The sequence below is a fragment of the Balaenoptera acutorostrata genome, chromosome 1, assembly GCF_949987535.1.
Source record: "Balaenoptera acutorostrata chromosome 1, mBalAcu1.1, whole genome shotgun sequence".
Lineage (NCBI taxonomy): Eukaryota > Metazoa > Chordata > Mammalia > Artiodactyla > Balaenopteridae > Balaenoptera > Balaenoptera acutorostrata.
The window spans coordinates 95743615-95760886 of record NC_080064.1 but is presented as its reverse complement, the minus strand read 5'-3'; the positions used below and the strand labels follow the sequence as shown (position 1 = coordinate 95760886).

The 17272-nt window shown below is 42.8% G+C and overlaps 1 protein-coding gene across 3 annotated transcripts in view; it reads left to right on the top strand.

Moving 5' to 3' along the window:
• Nucleotides 1-10015: 10015 nt before the first annotated feature.
• Nucleotides 10016-17272, top strand: part of VAV3 (vav guanine nucleotide exchange factor 3) — a 389640-nt gene continuing 382383 nt past the window's right edge. For all 3 annotated transcript variants that reach the window (XM_007169495.2, XM_007169494.2, XM_007169496.3), the window contains exon 1: nucleotides 10016-10220. In XM_007169495.2, coding sequence (XP_007169557.1) covers nucleotides 10017-10220 — 204 coding nt within the window. In that variant the 5' untranslated portion in view covers nucleotide 10016. The remainder of the gene's footprint in view (nucleotides 10221-17272) is intronic.

The following is a 17272-nucleotide window of genomic DNA, read 5'->3' as shown; positions in this document are numbered from 1 at the left end:
AATTTTCAACAGCTGGAAGAGCTTATCTCTCTCACACAAATCGTGTATAGTTCAGCCATTATGGAGAAAATCGCTTTGAAAAACAAACTACCCCTTCTAGAGTGAAGTATGATTTAGGCTTATTGAAAAAGAATTCTGAGACTTCTATAAGCATATTTTTATTTTAATGACATTTTTGTTTATAGTAATTGCTTATTAATAACTAAATAGATAACATTTACCACCACAATTGCACTGGATATTTTATCTTCTTTAGCACTTTTGGAGTAATTTTGTTTTTTAATTGGATGAATCATACCATATCTGAGCTATATTTGTCCTCTATCTTCAGCCACTACTACCCCCTAAACCTTCACTTTACTCCTTCTAGACTTCTTCTTAGACTCTTCTCCAAATTTTTTAGAGAAAACTGTTTCAATAATGTAAAATCTAGGCAACAGCAGGTTAAATATGCACAAGAACACTGGAAATAACATGAAAACTTTTTGTGGCTTAAGACTAGAGGTAGAACTATCTATAATAATAGGTCCGAGACCACTTATTCACTTGTTCATTCATCCAATAAATATTTAGTGAGTTCTTGGGAATTCCCAGATGAACTAGACACTGTATTTCCTTAAGGACTCCTCTTAAAACCAACCATAAGACAAGGTAGAAATGACACTGGTGGGGATGGGTGAATGGTGGTGGTGGTGAGGCAAGGGTGAGGTTGTCGCTCATTACCAGGGAGGGCGCTCTGAGGAGGCGGCCTTTACCTGGGCTTGCCAGGGTCTGATGCGGACAGAGAGAGATGCCTCAGCCTAACTGAACCCTCCCACACAGTCATCATGTGCATAGGCTACAGATCTGGCTTATGTTAGAGCCACATTTTGCGGCCATGGAGCATAGCAAGGCTTACATAGCTGTAGGAACTGAGTCCACAGGCAACACTAATTTAACAACTTCTCTCGTTTGCCACAGTGTGTAACTTGAATGAGATGCCAGTTTAGATTTAAATCCAGCTGCAAATTGACCATTGCTTAGCTCATTCCTGAAAGATCCTTTGAAGAAGTGGAATTCAGGGCTAGGGTCTTCTCCAGTTCATCTGCAGAGTCTGAGAATACTGTGGAGAACTTCTGGGTAGAAAAACTAGAGGGAAAGACAGATCAAACATAGGCAATATCTTTAAACCTATATCTCCTTTGAATCTGTTTTTGCAAGCAGCAAAATATTATCTCTATCTTTAAATGCAGGGAAGTGAAAAAGGGTAGTTAAATATAATTTCAAAAAAAATTAGATTATTATGTAAGAGACACATGAGTCTTTCTTCACTGATACTAGTTTCTGGCTCTTTAGAGGTAAACACTTTTTAATCTATAAAGAAACTATTGCCACTTCCGTATATACTCTAAAAGACGTTGCTAAAGAACTTTTAATCTCTGAATGTGAGAGATGTGATGAGAATGAAAAAGCAATTATGAGGCAGATATCTGCCATAAAATGTCTAAACCGGATGTGGTAGCGAGGAAAGACCTTTCTGTTCATCCTCATTCCAGGGCTGGAGACCCACTGGCTTTGGGTCAGCAGAATGTCTCCTTTTCCTTTTCCTAAAAATTGAACTGGTAGCTTCAGTGGAGGTGTAGGGCCACAGTCATCCAGCATCCACATACAGATCGCAGCGCGCAGCCAGAAAGAGAAATGTCAGCCAGCGGCCACATCTTCCCAGGCACTTTCACATAAGAGACAGATCAAAATGAAAGGCACTGATAGGCAGCCAGCAGCAACATCTCATTCACTTTGATTCAAGTAACTCAATTCCCCATCAGTGTGATGGAGAGAGGTTGGGAGACCACAGCCCTTGTGCTGGTATTGATCACTCCTCTTCCCTGGTGGCCAGCACCCGCCCCTCTCCCATTGTATTACGAGAAATCTGAACCATTTTGTGCTGAAGCAGGGTAGCTTGGGAGACGAGTGCTGATACAGGAGGAGGGGGATTTTGTTGTGAATTACCTCGATTAGTCAGGATTTTCAACACTTTGGAGTTTTTAATTAATGCCATCAACTCTTTTTGCTTCATCGAATTGCATCAGCGTGAACATTTTTGGGCCTGGGGGCACCCCAGAAGTTATTCCTGGTTCCTGTTACTTAGAGTGATTAAGTAGACAGAGAGAAAGGGACATAAAGGTGGAGATAGCAGGATTCTAGAAGATAATAGACTTCATTTAGCTGGCTGCTCTTCTAGGCCTACGGCAGACCTCAAGAAAAAGGTATTCTGTGTTTGGTTTATCTAGCAATTCTAGCTCCGTACGTGTTCATAAGTTTACTCTAGTTTCAACCACTATAAGCAGTTGATATTAAATATGAAAACAGCACCACACAGAAAAATCTGGGGTCTCTGTGCCAACTGTAATATCCTTGTCTTGTAGTGTTAACTAAATTTTCACAGAGATTTAGTATGGAACCCTGTGTCACTTTCATTCTGTATCCTCACATAAAATTCAAAAGAGTGTTTTGCACTTAGTGCTAAATATTTATTAAATGTGGTAGGAAAATCAGATTTGATATATTGGCAGGGTTTTTGTTTTTGTTTTTTGGTAATGGACAGTAATCCCCCCTCCACCCTTTTTTTGGGAAATGATTGTTCTTCCTATATTGTAATGACATTTAAAATATACAAAAAGTACTTGTCCTATTTTCTTCAGGTCTACCAATTTCATCCTCTTCTCTCTTTAAAATAATCTGAATTATTACTGTTCTCTCAGAGCCACCCTCTGTAGACTTGCTTCTTTCTTTCTTATATCCTAACACTATGCTCTGATCTAAACAGCCCTGAATTTTAATTCCTGAAATATGTCAGTGAGGGATGAAAACAAAGTTAGCAGAACACATGAGTTATTTCCTAAATCTAGGAACTTTCTGTAAGAACAACTTAAAAGTTATGGCCAGCAACAAAGCAAACAGTTTGAAACAGAAATAATTATTGTGTTTTCATTCGGATCAGATATGGTGTTCTTTTAGTGCTGCCAGTGTCCCCCTTTTGTGTTTGGGCAATAAAAACCAGATTATGATTTTATAGGTAACCTGATGCCACGATTACAGAATGGAACGTAAACTGTCTACAAATACATGAATGTGAGGATGTCTGTGTGTGCACATGTGTGAGGTTAATAAGGCAATGAGGTTTCCATTTTGGTGCTTTTTATTTTTTTAATTTTTTAATAAATTTATTTATTTATTGGCTACGTTGGGTCTTCGTTTCTGTGTGCTGGCTTTCTCTAGTTGCGGCGCGCAGGGGCTACTCTTTGTTACGGTGCGCGGGCTTCTCATTGCGGTGGCTTCTCTTTGTTGTGGAACACGGGCTCTAGGCACACGGGCTGCAGTAGTCGTGGCGCACGGGCTTAGCTGCTCCGCGGCATGTGGGATCTTCGGGGACCAGGGCTGGGACCCGTGTCCCCTGCACTGGCAGGCAGATTCTCAACCACTGTGCCACCAGGGAAGCCCCTATTTTGGTGCTTTTTAGCATTCTCATGTCAGCTCCCAGAAAAGCTGGTTAACCTTTTTATTAAATCACTCCCGTCTTGTCAAAATGAGTCTGATGATCAAAAAAGATACCTACAGGTTTTCTAAACCACAGTGTTTCAAAACCTGATGTTAGTCTGAAGCATAACAAAACACAACAAAATAAAACAAAAGGGTTATATTAGAAAAGAAGAAATGGAATGCTTAACATTTTAAAAATTAAAAAAATAGAATATTTAAGAATAAAAACAAAGCGTTAAAATAACATTACTTTACCAAACAGATTTAGATTCTTTTCCTGATAGATGAATAGCAGTAGGGGGGGAATGTCATTTATGTAAATATTAAAACTGTACTTTAGTCATGTGTTTGCACAGGTGTGGAGCATCTAAAGTTGGTTATGTATAAAGCCATCTCATTGCAGTCTGCTCTTGGGAATCTCTGTATAAATCTCCAGGGAGGCAGAATGGCATCATGTGTGGATGTGTCGATCACATGTGGATCTTGGCATTAGGATGCTTGGGCTCCAATGCTGGTTCTGCCACTTACTGGCTGCTTGCATTTAGGAAAGATAGTTGAGCTTTCTTAGCCTGAATTTCCTCATCCCTAAAATGAGGTAAATAATTGTACTTACCTCAGAGACGTTGAGAATCAAATAAAACAATGCATAGAATGTTCAATAGCTAGCTGTCAGTGCTCATAATATCTCAGTAAATAATAGCTGTTGTTGTTGTTATCTGCTCTCAGGCATGAGGTATGAATTTAACTAGATGTTAACTTTTCCAGGGAGTTTTCAGTTGTGTGATAATGGATTTCAATTGTTAAAGAAAATTTAAACAAAAATCAGGGGGCTTTTTAATACTTCTGTACTCTCTTCACATGGATAAAGCCAATCAGTCCTGCAGAATTGCTTTATTTTCCTAAGGACATTGTTGGTGGCAGGAATAAATCTGGGTGAGATGTGGAAATGGTAAAGGGAACTTTAGCCTTGCTGCTCTCCTCTCCCAGCATTACTGTCATTGTATGATTTGCATCTTCTTCATCTCATTCATCCCTCCCTCCCTCTCTCCCTCTCTCCCTCCTTTCTTCCCTCCCTCCCTCTATCTCTATCCCCTACTAGGTGCTAGGCATTGGAGATGTGACATGAATTAGATACAATCCCTGTTCCCAAGGAGCTCACAGGAGGGTCATGGTGCGGGTACAGGGAAGATGGTGGTAGTTGTGGTGTCAGACAAAGAGATAATTATTCTGCAAGGAACTTAGTATAATGATTGAGATATGCATAGAATTTGGAAACAGGAGCACCAAGGACTTCCCACAAAAGTTTCCTTACATTGGATTTTAATATTCACCATCGCAGTGTGAAGAGCTCTCTCTTTGACAGTTTGTTTATATCAACATGCAAATGAAATTGAAATGTCTCCCAAATTAGATTAAGACCTTTAGTTACTCACAGGAATACATAACTATTTAGCTTTTCCCTGTAAGTTCGACCTTCTCAGTCATCTTTAAAACATAATGTGTACATGAGTCACAGCTAATGTTTAACAATGGATGAATGTCTAAGCAGGGCTTGAGGGGTACAGCATGTTTAATTGAACCAGATTCTGAGAAGACCCAGCTGAGGTGCAATTAACTTGGTGAATTAAACCTTTGGAGCCTCATTTTGTGTGTGTGTGTGTGTGTGTGTGTGTGTCCCACAGAGAAAGGGGGAACAGTTGTATTTTCATTTATTTGCACATTAGTTACCTAATTAGTCCATCCCTTGTAACAAAAAGACTTAGGGTCATGTTCTTATGGTCCTTTTTAAGCTGTTTCTTTGGAAGCTGTTTGTGTCATAAATTATTTCTAGTAAATTTATTTTGTTAGATTCTAAGTGACATCTTGAAAAAGGGCCATTATTTTCATTGTTGTTGTTCTTATTACTATCAGGACTTAAACAGGTCAGAAGAGAAAAAAAATCCTGAGATCCTAACAAGATCCTGCTCAGTTGTACCTAAAAATCTTTAAGTTCACACTGAATTGGGAACATTTATTAAAAGAATGATTGTTATAGAAATCCCAGTCTACCCCAATCCTATCTTCACAACAGCTTTGTGGTATTTATTTATTTATTTTTGTTGCATCAGTTTTTATTTTTATTTTTTTAAACATCTTTATTGGAGTATAATTGCTTTACAATGTTGTGTTAGTTTCTGCTGTATAACAAAGTGAATCAGCTATGTGTATACATATATCCCCATATCCCCTCCCTCTTACGTCTCCCTCCCTCCTTCCCTATCCCACCCCTCTAGGTGGTCACAGAGCACCAAGCTGATCTGCCTGTGCTATTCGGCTGCTTCCCACTAGCTATTTTATATTTGGTAGTGTATATATGTCAATGCCACTTTCTCACATTTAAAGCAGTATCAAATTACTAGAAACTTAAAGCCTGCATCCCTAATGTTTATGTGAAACCAACCAACATTTGATTGTAGTTGAAGAAAATTAACCTAACAGACGGAGAGGCAGATTTCAGTTTGCAGTATACAATATTTATTTTTTTGTGTTTTTAATTCTTTCCTATACTGATTTATCTTCAATATGCTTCAAAATGATGTACCTCTTTTGTGTCATAAATTAAGAAGTAAATAAGGAATAAGAAATTTGGGTTTCTCAATTTCTTCGTGGTAGATAAATCTTAGTGCTTTTCTAAACTTAGGAGTTGAAAGAATAAGAAGAATAAAATGGTAAGGATTGAGCGACAACACAGATTCTAGCAAGCAGTGGATTTACGTGGCTCCCACCAGCTTTACTTCAGTCATTTGGTACATTAGGACTGAGGCATAATCTAGTGAATTTTCTAATCCTTACTTTTCTGATTATGGTGTAATTTTGAACATGGAAAGAGACCTAGAATGTGACATCCATCATTTATTGTCTTTCCTGCAGCTTGGGATGCCACCCATCCCATTTTCCATTTGTATAAAGTATAGGGCTGAGGCAAAGATCCAAACCGCAGAGCCATGCTGGAGAGGAGCAGGTTGCCTGCTATGCTGGAGGGTCCAGAAATGCTAACGAGACACACAGGAAGCAGCAGACCTTCCTTTCATGGGGCCCTGATACCTGGTGAAACAAATACCGGTGTGAATGCTTCCTGATCTTTTTGCTCTACCAGGAAGAGAGAACCGAGGGAGTAAAAAGGGGCAACATAGCTCATTTGTTCATTCATTTACTCACTCAACTAACATTTATTGAGTGCTCGTGGTGCACCAAGCACCAAGGTTGGTTCTGGGAATTTGAAGATGAATAAGTTATCACTCCTGCCTTCAAGGTGTTTCAGTCTAGCAGGGAGAAAGGCATTTAAACCAGTAATTAAACTTGCTAAGGTAATTATTACAATGGGGAGCAGTTTCGAACAGAAACAGCATAGCTGTGGAGGCCAATGAAATTCAGGCTGTTACTGAGCTTTGTAACCAGGAGCAAGCTAATTAATGCCTTTGATCTTGGTTCTTCATCTATGGTGGTGGTGGTGGTGATTTCCCCTAACTTGCAGATAATGTACGTGAAGTGCTCAATAGAGGGCTCGGCATTCAGTAAATGGTAGAGTGTGGATGTGCTTCAGGTGCTCGCATAGGCCTGCAGGGCAGTGGGACCACTGAGTACCGAGTCTCATGTCATGTGTGCAAGAATGGCTTTCATTGGAACACTGGGGCCCTGGAATGACAAGGAGGTGCCACTGACAGAATTTAGTACCCTATCACTCAACTTATCATTGTCATTAGGTTGTAAGGTTTTAAAGGAAGGACCACAGATGACAGCTCAAAAAAGCCCATTGCCATTTTTGTTCTCATTTGAATTTCTGACACTAATGTCTCCCACATGACTCAACTTTTGCCACTGAGCTCCTTGTTTACTTGAAGATGCCTGCCCTTCCACCAGCCTCCTTCTCTTCTAGGCCTTCCTTATATTTTCCTGTTGCCTTTCTCTCCACTCTCTGGTTTACTGTACTTGAGAGATATTATGTTTTGAAGTTATATTTTTAATATATATATTATATGTCAGATATGTAATATATATAAATTATAAAAAGTTAAATAGAATTTATTAGGTCATTGCTGCCTTTTTGTGAACTAAAAGCTATTGGTTAATGTTTATTGTGTTCTCACTAAGTGATAGGTATCGCATATCTTGGCATTATATCAGTGCTTCTCAGACTTTAGTGTAAATATATGTCACCTGGGGATCTTTTTAAAATGTAGGTTTTGATTCATTCGGTGTGGAGGTAGGACCCAAGAGTCTACACTTCTAACAAGCTCCTGGGTGATGCTGTCAGTCCATAAACTGCATCTTGAATAGCAAGGCACTGTATCATTTGATCCTCACAGCAACACTATGAGGTGAATATTATTTTTCCCATTTTACATATGTGGAAACTGAAGGTTAGAGGAATTAGATCATTTTCCCAAGGTCGTGTTGCTAGAAACTTGCCATGCTCAGACTCTAAACCCAGATCTGCCTCCTGATATATATCGTTTGGGCTTTGGAAGTGTCCTACAACACCCAAAGGTGATCTGATGCTACCTGAAACAAAATTTATATTTTTGTTGACTATTTCTTCCATTTTTATGAAACTTCTTTGTTAATTTGATTTCTCTTTATGCAGGACCTTGTATTACATAGCGATTCAGATGTGTTAGATTTTGTTTCTAAAGATCATATGTAAAGTTTATTTTATTTTTTAAATTTAATTTTTATTTTATATTGGAGTATAGTTGACTTACAATGCTGTTCGTTTCAGGTGTACAACAAAAAAGTTTTGTATGATTTATTTGCCAAAATTACAGGTTAGGAAACACTGTACCATTGATGCAATCTGGTTTGAACACAAGAGGAAGTTGCTGGGGAAGGATCAGCGTGAGGAAAGGAAATCCTCAGGCTGATTTATTGTTTAATGCTCAGTGTACACAGTGTGCTACACTTGTCACAGGCTAGTGGGAAAGGACGCAGCCCCTGTGCTTAACAGATCAGATATACTTTCAAAAATAACATTTTGACCTGCTTATAAGATTAATATGGTTCACAATAGAAAATCTGAGCTACAGAAATGTAATAGTAAAATAAAAAATGGTCTAAAATCCCACCAAGTGATTTCATATTTTATTTTTATTTTCAAAATTTAAAAGAATATATCTCTAAACGGTGACCCAGGACCACATTTACAGAGAGCAGCAAGAATTCAATGTGGCAATACATTGCGATAAATAATTTAAACACTATTTTTGGTTTTGAGGGGCAGTGGGAGTAAAAGGGGCAGTTAGGAGTCCCCCCAAAGTTTAAGAAATGAGAATGCGCTGCTCAGCCAGCACTAGCGCTCTGGGGTCTTGTTCCACTAAGGGGTCCCAAAGCTTAGCCCAACCGGTGCAGCTGAAGACTGAGATTAATTGCGCTCAAACCCGGGCCCGTCGCCGACGCATGCGCAGTGGCTCCGTGGGCGTTTCACAGGCCTATTCCTCTCCGGCAGGTTTTTGTGCTGTCAGCTGAAGGGCTAGGACTGCGACGCCGAACAGTTCCGAGCCTGAGAGGGCAGAAGGAAACCATCTCTAAGTGAAAAACACATCGCGTCGAAATAGGCTTGGGGTGGGGGGGCGGGGAAGGGTTTCAGCAGGCGTCTCCACACACTCACTTTAAGGTGCCAAAACATCTTTACAAGCAACTAACTTGGAGGAACAGGAACTATCTGTGGGAAGAGAATTTAGAGGGTGGAAAGGGGTGAGGGGGTAAGGATCTCTGTAACTTTCAGCGTTGCGTTCTCAACATACCCTTTGCCTTTTTTTTTTTTCCTTTCCATTTGTCTGGGGAGTCCGGATGCCCCAATTAATCCTTGGCTCCTCTCGGACCCTTTAAAAACTGCCCTTGCCGTTTAGGAGGTCGTAACAGGAGCCCCCACCGGATTACATTGTTCAGACGCACTCTCCCCAAACCGGGAAGGCGTCCGGAGAGAAGATCCCCGGACGCCTGGGGCTGGGTGAGCTCCGCCAACCTGAAGGCTCGTGGTAGGCGGGGGCCCTGGGATCCCCTTGGCCGCCGCCGCCCCTCTCCTCTCCCCTCTCCTCCCCTTCCCCGCCCGAGCCGCCGACCCCAGGCCAGGGCGGCGCGCGCTCTCCCACCCGCGCCTCTGGGGACTCGCAGACGGCAGCGAGACTGGCCGGCGCGCTGGGCATGCTCAGTCGCCCGGCGCCGGGCTCGCGAGTCGGAAGCCTGTGCTCGGTCGCCGCCGCCGAGCCGGCCGGGGCGCACGAAGAGCGCGCGGGACTCGCTGCGGCGGGCGGGCGGCGGCAGACCCGGGCCGAGACCGGAACCAAGCCCCACGCGAGGCCCCCCATCCGCCTGCCGCGGCTCCTGCTCCCTCGCACAGTCGTACACTCGCAGGGAAGGGGCCGACCGCGGCTGGCGTCGGGGAGGCGGAGGAACCGCGGCGGCCGCCGCTGCATCCTCGCCGCCGGCCCCGGCCCGGCAGCGTCCCGGAGCCGTCGGGCATGGAGCCGTGGAAGCAGTGCGCGCTGTGGCTCATCCACTGCAAGGTGCTGCCCGCCAACCACCGGGTGACCTGGGACTCGGCGCAGGTGTTCGACCTGGCTCAGACCCTCCGCGATGGAGTCCTGCTCTGCCAGCTGCTCAACAACCTCCGCGCGCACTCCATCAACCTGAAGGAGATCAACCTGAGGCCGCAGATGTCCCAGGTAAGGAGGCCGGCGCGGGCGCCTCCGCCTCCAGCCGGCATCTCCCATTAAATCAGCCGGCTAATTTCTTTGTGTAAATGCAGACATCTAGGTGCGCTCGGTTTCACCCTGCCTCGCAGCCTTCTGCTTTGCGGACCACTTCGGCTTCTTGTACCTTGGCTTGAGATGGTTTAGCTCTTTAGCTGAAGGCTAGAGCCCTGCGTCCTGAGACGGTATGAGGATTTCGTAAGGGCTTTCTGTGAGGCGGGAACAAGCTGTCTTAGGGTGCCCTGCACCTACCTGTGTGTGTGTGTGTGTGCGCGTGTGTGTGGCGGGAGGCAACGAAAGGAATTTGATCCAGCTCTTTTATAGTAACGATGGAGAGGCATGAAAGGAGCTGATGGGGGTAATTTTGCCTTTAGTCTGTTCTTTTGCTTTGCGTTTCGTCCCCATGTTTTCTTGAAAGCGGAACCATGACATAAAGAGGACTCTAGGAAGTGGAGGGCGTTCCGGTACCGTTATCTGTACAGGAATGAAACTGGCCAAAGGGCGGAAAAGGGATCACAGCAAGGCGGCTGCCCCGAAAGCCCCCGGAGCTTGTGGCCAGCTGGCAAGCTACATGGTTGGGTTTATAGCTAGTCTTAAGCCATGTGAGAAGGAGCAAGTCCAGTCTGTCCCAGCAGCGACAGGAAACGAGAAGTTTTGCTCCAGATTCCGCTTTCCTTCATTCAGTGGTTGCTCAGGCGGTGGGGTGCACTCTTGGCTCCTGTGGCTGGAGCCTTTCCTGGAGGTGCCTCTTTGAGGGGTTAAAAAATGCAACTCCGGAAGGCTGTGTGCACCCTAGAGTAAACTCAAAAGTCACAACTCAGTGGAATGGTAGTTTCTTGGTCCCGTCAGAAAGTTTGCATGCAGAAAGCTGTTAAACACAAGTCAATACATCTGTTTTCTCTTTCAGAATGTAAAAAACCACTTTCAACTTAAAAGGGAGAGGAAAGAGTCCCTTCCATGACACACTTTACCACTAATCCTGAATGATACAGAGCCTCAGCTATTTAGCAACCAGAACAGTGCCTTTTACAACGAAACTGACTTTATATAACGAATAATTATGTTTCTAAAGTTAGGGCACACACATTCCTCTCTTCTTGATGTCAGCGTCTCATCAGGGCCCCTCTGAACCTCAAATTCTGCATCCCTTGTCTGTCTACCTTCAACCTGCTGGTTAGTGGTCCCCAAGAAAGAACAGGCTTGTAAGTGGTGAGACCCATATGGTTTTAGAAGTGAGAAAATTTATTTTGTACTCTCCCATGAGCCTGGGTGGTGACTGCTGACTCCACGGACCACTTAAGTGTTGTCCCAATTCAGGATATCCTGCCCAAGGGTTTAACAGACATTTCCATTAAGCTGGGAGTTGCTGCTCTCAACAGAGTTCTGTAGGAAGCTGCAGGTGATTATCCAGTCTGCAGATTCCCATTTTCCATCTGGCCTGTGGCCTCAGGATGCCTTGGCCCACCAGCAGGGAGTACAGTACTTTGCTCATGTCCTGAAACTTCAGTTGCCCGGAACCCCTAGGGGCTGTTCAGTAAGTTGTTCTCAATAATGAAGTATTCTGGACAGCTGAGGATCTCCCTATTTCAACCTTCTAACCTTTACTTGAATTGTAACAATGGATGAAATTTTTTTCAAATTTTTTTTTTTGCTCTTTCTTCTCCTTGTAGAATATAGTAGATGTAACTTAATCTTTTTGATTGCAAAGGATTGTCATTAAAAGCGTCATTAATGAAAATTGAGCACATATGCTGCTCTAAGAACTCTATTCCCTACTGGGAGTACCACAATGAACACCTCAGGACCCTTGCCCTAGAGGAATTATTACACTGTTCTATCATATAAGCCACCGGGTTATAATGAACTAAACAGCTGAATGACCTTCCTTAGGCTGTTGTGCTTTTGGGTTCTTAACCCTGAGCTTTCTGGTTCCAAATTCAGTGCAGTAATTTTCTGTGAGTGCGGGCTTCTCCCAAAAGTGAACCGTGGAAAGTTAGTACCTGAATATGGTGATGTCTCTTTTTGTTGCCTTCTTGATTCTTGGCCACATTGCAGAGAGATAAGGTTTCTGAACAGCTGAGTGCTGGACAGGTGAGCTTGTATTATAGAGGTTGTCCTTAAATCCTTAAATGAGACTTAGTGCGTGTTTTCATTAAATAATTCATTGATGTATTTAACATGCCTACAGTGACCAGCAGATACTATGCACTTAATAGGTGTTCACTATTAGCAAAATTACTTAAAACATTTTTTTCTCCTATTGTCACATTAAGAGTAATAGGTTACAATCAAAGTTTTAAAACAGTTGCAAGGTCTACAAGTTCCTTTGGGCTGACATCTCTATTTCTGCCTCTAACTACTCATATCTTTCTTGGTGAAGGTTCTGGCTGCTTCTGGTTATAAGGCTTCTGTGCCATCAGCTCTATCCATACTATATAGTGAATAACCTAATAACCCAGTGAAACCCTGACATACGTCCCAGCAGACTTTACTCTTCTGAATTTAGAGCTGTCATTACTAGTATTTGTGGCTTTTGCCATGTCTAAGACTCATTCTGTCCAGCCGGCTTAGGTTCTGTTGAAGATATTAACTTGAAATAAACTATTTCCTTATAGCACCTGATCTTCTGAGCCAGGAAAAAACTGGAGGCTCTCACTTCAGAGTTTTGTGGTTTTTGAGACTGTTATGAACAGATGTTGACACAAGAAATTTTAGCGTATCGATGTCTTGCTTATTACTTGTTTTTAAGTTTTCAGAAGGAGGCTATGAATAGCCTCTTTTAATAAGAGTGTGTATCTCCAATGAGTGGGATTTATTCCACTCTCTTTGTTAGCCTTCTGCCTTGTTTGTGTTAAAAAATAATAACCCTGCAAATAATTAAACAATTTTAGGTTTGAATCTTGGAGTCTTAAGTTAATCAATTGTCCTCCAAAAAAAATTATAAATGGGACCCCGATTCTCTTACTTAGTAACTGTTCTTTTTGGCTGTGGACATCAGCCTTCTTTTGCATCTTGCTATGTTGGTAAGAGGACAATCTTCTTTAGTTCAAAATAGGTCCTTTTTTTTTTTTTACCCTGATTTAGATTTGTTTTTATTAGTTAAGGTGGTAAACATTAATCACATTTAGTTACACATTTAACATATTCCTTTTATTATAAAGAATAAAAGTTAAATAAAACCCAGATGATCCATGAAAATCCACACAGTCCATGAAATCTGGTCTCTATATATACTAGACAGATTTATTTTTCATCCAAAACAGTGTTCTAGCTAGGATACCAAGCACATACATGACTCTGGAAGAGAAGAGCCTTCCTCTGCTAGTTGTACTGGGGGTGCAACGTGGAAGACTGTGGGTTGTGGGCTTGATGTCACTTTTGGTGGTTAAGAAGTTCTCCATAAATGTCTATAATTAAGCCTGGATGTATCATCAATGAAATTATCTTAATCTTACTATTTTGTAATTTTAAATATTGCTTTATATTATGTCATAGGATGGGAATAACGCATTTGATAAATTTACTGACCACTATGTACAGTGTAGGTAAACTTCGAATTTTCTTAAAATGACTTATTCCGGTTTCAAGGGTTCCTTGAACAAATATTTGTTCCTACTATGTTCCAGGCACTGTTGTAGGCACTGGCTTGGAGCAGTAAACAAACTCAATGGAGTCCCTGCCCTAAAAGGACTTCTATTTTAGTGGGGGACAATAAATAAATAAATGGCTGTAGAATATGATGTGCTGTGAAGAGAGATGAACCTGGGTCAGGGACTAGAGGGAAATGTGATTTGATTTTATGGAAGGTAGTCAAGAAAGGCTTCTCTGAGGAGATGCCAATTGAGCAGGACCTGAAGGGAGTGAGAGAAGGCAGGAATGTGGATGTTTGGAAGAAGAAAATTCCTGGCAGAGGGAACACCAAGTGCAAAGATCCTGAGGTAATTAAATGGTGGTTAAACTGAAGGAACAGCCAGAAGGCCAGTGGGCTGGAGGACAGTGAGTGTGGGAAGGGGTGGTAGGGATGAGGTGAGAGAGAAAATGGGGGCCAGATTTTTAGGACTTGTGGGCCATTGTAAGGACTTTCACCCTGGGTGAAATAGGAATCACGTGACTTGACTTACCTTTTCAACAGGGTCACTTTGGCTGCTATGTTGAGAATAGACCACAGAGCAGCCAGGATGGAAGAGTCAGGCTAAGGCCATCATTCGGGCAAGTGGTGATGGCGGCTCTGACCAGAGTGATAGTAGGGCAGGTGGTGAGAAGGAATCCAACCATAGGTATATTTTGAAGATAAAGCCAGCAAGGGTTTATTGATGGAATCAGATGAGCAGTATGAGAAGAAGAGAGGAGCCAGGAATGAATCCAGGGTTTCTGGCCTGAGGAATTGAACTGATGGAGTTGCCATTTACTGAGATGGAGAAGATGGGAGGAAGAAGAGCTTTGGGGGTTGGGGGTAGGGAGAGGGGGAGGAGAGTCTGGAGCTAGTTATGTCTGAAATGCCCAGCAGGCATCTAGATGCTGAGCAGGCAGCTGGAGAAGTTGGAGATGGAGAGGAAAAGTTTGCCGTCATCAGGGTATAGGTGGTATTTAAAATCTCGGCACTGGATGATATCACCTAGGGAGTAGTGTAGAAAGAAAAGATCAGACGCGTGAGCCATGGGGCCTGCCCATGTGTCAGCGGTAGAGAGATGGGAGCCTGTAAGGAGTTGGGAGGGAATGGCCACGGGGAGGAGAGAAGCCAGCAGAGTATGGTTCTAGCAAACCAGGTGAATAAAGTGTTTCTAGAAGGAGTGATTAGACACGTCAAATGCTGCTCTTCAAGGGAAAAAAGGATTGAAGATAGAATATTGTATTAAGCAGTATGAAGTTCTTTGGTGACCTTGGCAAAAACAGATTTGGTGTATGATGGGCAAACCCCCCCACTGGAGAAGAGGGGCAAATGGGAGAGGATCTAGACCACGAGTATAGACATGTGTTAGGGAGTGATTTTGCTGTGGCGAGAGCAGATAAATGGGGTAGTGGCTAGTAGGGGAAAAGAGATCAAGAGGATTTTCTTATCATACAGAATTTTTATTTAATACCTATTATAAGAGCTCTTTTAGATTTAGACAAATTTTATCATACGGCACACTTGTATATATGTGTATGTGTGGGAAAAACATGTATGTATATAAGAAAATATAAATGAAATATATTTGATGTGTATTTTCCACGGAGCACCAAGTGTTGGCGATGCAGCATTTCTAAAATAATTCATCACTTTTGTCCGCAGGATTTCCTTCCAAGCTCCTAACACACAGTTGGGTTTTTATTGCTGTTACTACTTCTTAAAGTTAAAGAGAGCTTTATTTCTGCTATACATAACTGTACATTTTTTTTAAAATTTTTAATTTATTTATTTATGGCTGTGTTGGGTCTTCGTTTCTGTGCGAGGGCTTTCTCTCTAGTTGCGGCGAGCGGGGGCCACTCTTCATCGTGGTGCGAGGGCCTCTCACTATCGCGGCCTCTCGTTGCGGAGCACAGGCTCCAGACGCGCAGGCTCAGTAGTTGTGGCTCACGGGCCTAGTTGCTCCGTGGCATGTGGGATCTTCCCAGACCAGGGCTCGAACCCGTGTCCCCTGCATTGGCAGGCGGATTCTCAACCACTGCGCCGCCAGGGAAGCCCCCTGTACATTGTTTTAAAACTATGATTATATGACCTTAGCATTAAGGTGTGCTTCCCAAGTGCATGTCTGCATCCTCCCCCCTCCCCCCACCCCGCCCCAGGTGCTGCTGTGTGAAGATTACTGGGTTATACGGAAGAGAGAAAAAAGGCTGTCATTGTCCAGAAAGAGTGGTGTGCCAGTTATATTTTTAGCCAGTCAGTTCAGAAAATAATGTCATTATTTAATCTTTCTTCTCAGGAGTCAGTAACCTCTTTGCCATTTGTTGGATTATTCTCTTGGCCAGCATAAATTTAAACTTGACACCGATCAAGATCTTTTCATGTGAAGTAGCTCAGGCATCTTAAGCACTTGTTCTGTCTGCATACTTGATGGCTTAACCTGGGCTCTCGAGGAACCAGAGCCTGGGGTAAAGGATTGAAGTGCTGAAACTTTATTGGTGAGGTGCAGTCCCATGGTTGTCAGGGTGAACAAAATGAGCAAGTGCCTTTTTTTTTTTTTTTAAGATGGGGAAAATTATATCATGTTTGTAATGCAGATAGGATTGATCCAGTATAGATCACCACTGATTTCCTAATTTTCAAATACAACATACTCTTTTTAGATTATTTTTCTTAAACTCACAGTGGCAATTTACATTATTGACTTTTCCTTCCGCCCTGAAACTCTTAACTCTCATCACACTATACTCTCCTGGTTCTCTCGTACCTTTTAAATATTTACTTATTTATTTATTTGGCTGTGTGGGGTCTTAGTTGCAGCACGTGGGATCTTCCTTGCGGCACGTGGGCTTAGTAGTAGCGGCACGCTGGCTTAGTTGCCCTGCGGCATGTGGGATCTTCATTCCCCAACCAGGGATCGAACCCGCATCCCCTGCATTGGAAGGCGGATTCTTAACCACTGGACCACCAGGAAGTCCCTCTGGTACCTTTTGTATTCCTTCTCAGCTTCCTTTGCTGGCTTCTCTTTAAACATACCTTAAGAATTTTAGAGTTTTCTCCTTCGTTGCCTTTTTTCATATCCTCTTCCCTATATCATCTCATGACACTGTGGCGTTACCTCCTTTTCATACCCTGATGGACCGCACGTTCATGGTGACAGCCTGTATCTGCCTGTTTTATGCCCCCACCTCTGTGGTTACAGTCACTGCTTGGATGGAGGGATGAGAATCACATGATCAGAGTTCACCGTGGAAAGTTCACCGACAGCACAGTGAAGGATGAATTGGATGGGGTGGAGCTGGGCATGAGAAAGACTCCTGCTGAAGTTCAGTTAGGGGAGGAGGAGGCCAGTGGATGCAAGGCCAGAGAAGGGGTGAGAGTAGAAGGATAGGGAGGAATGAGGAAGATGAGAGAGAATGAA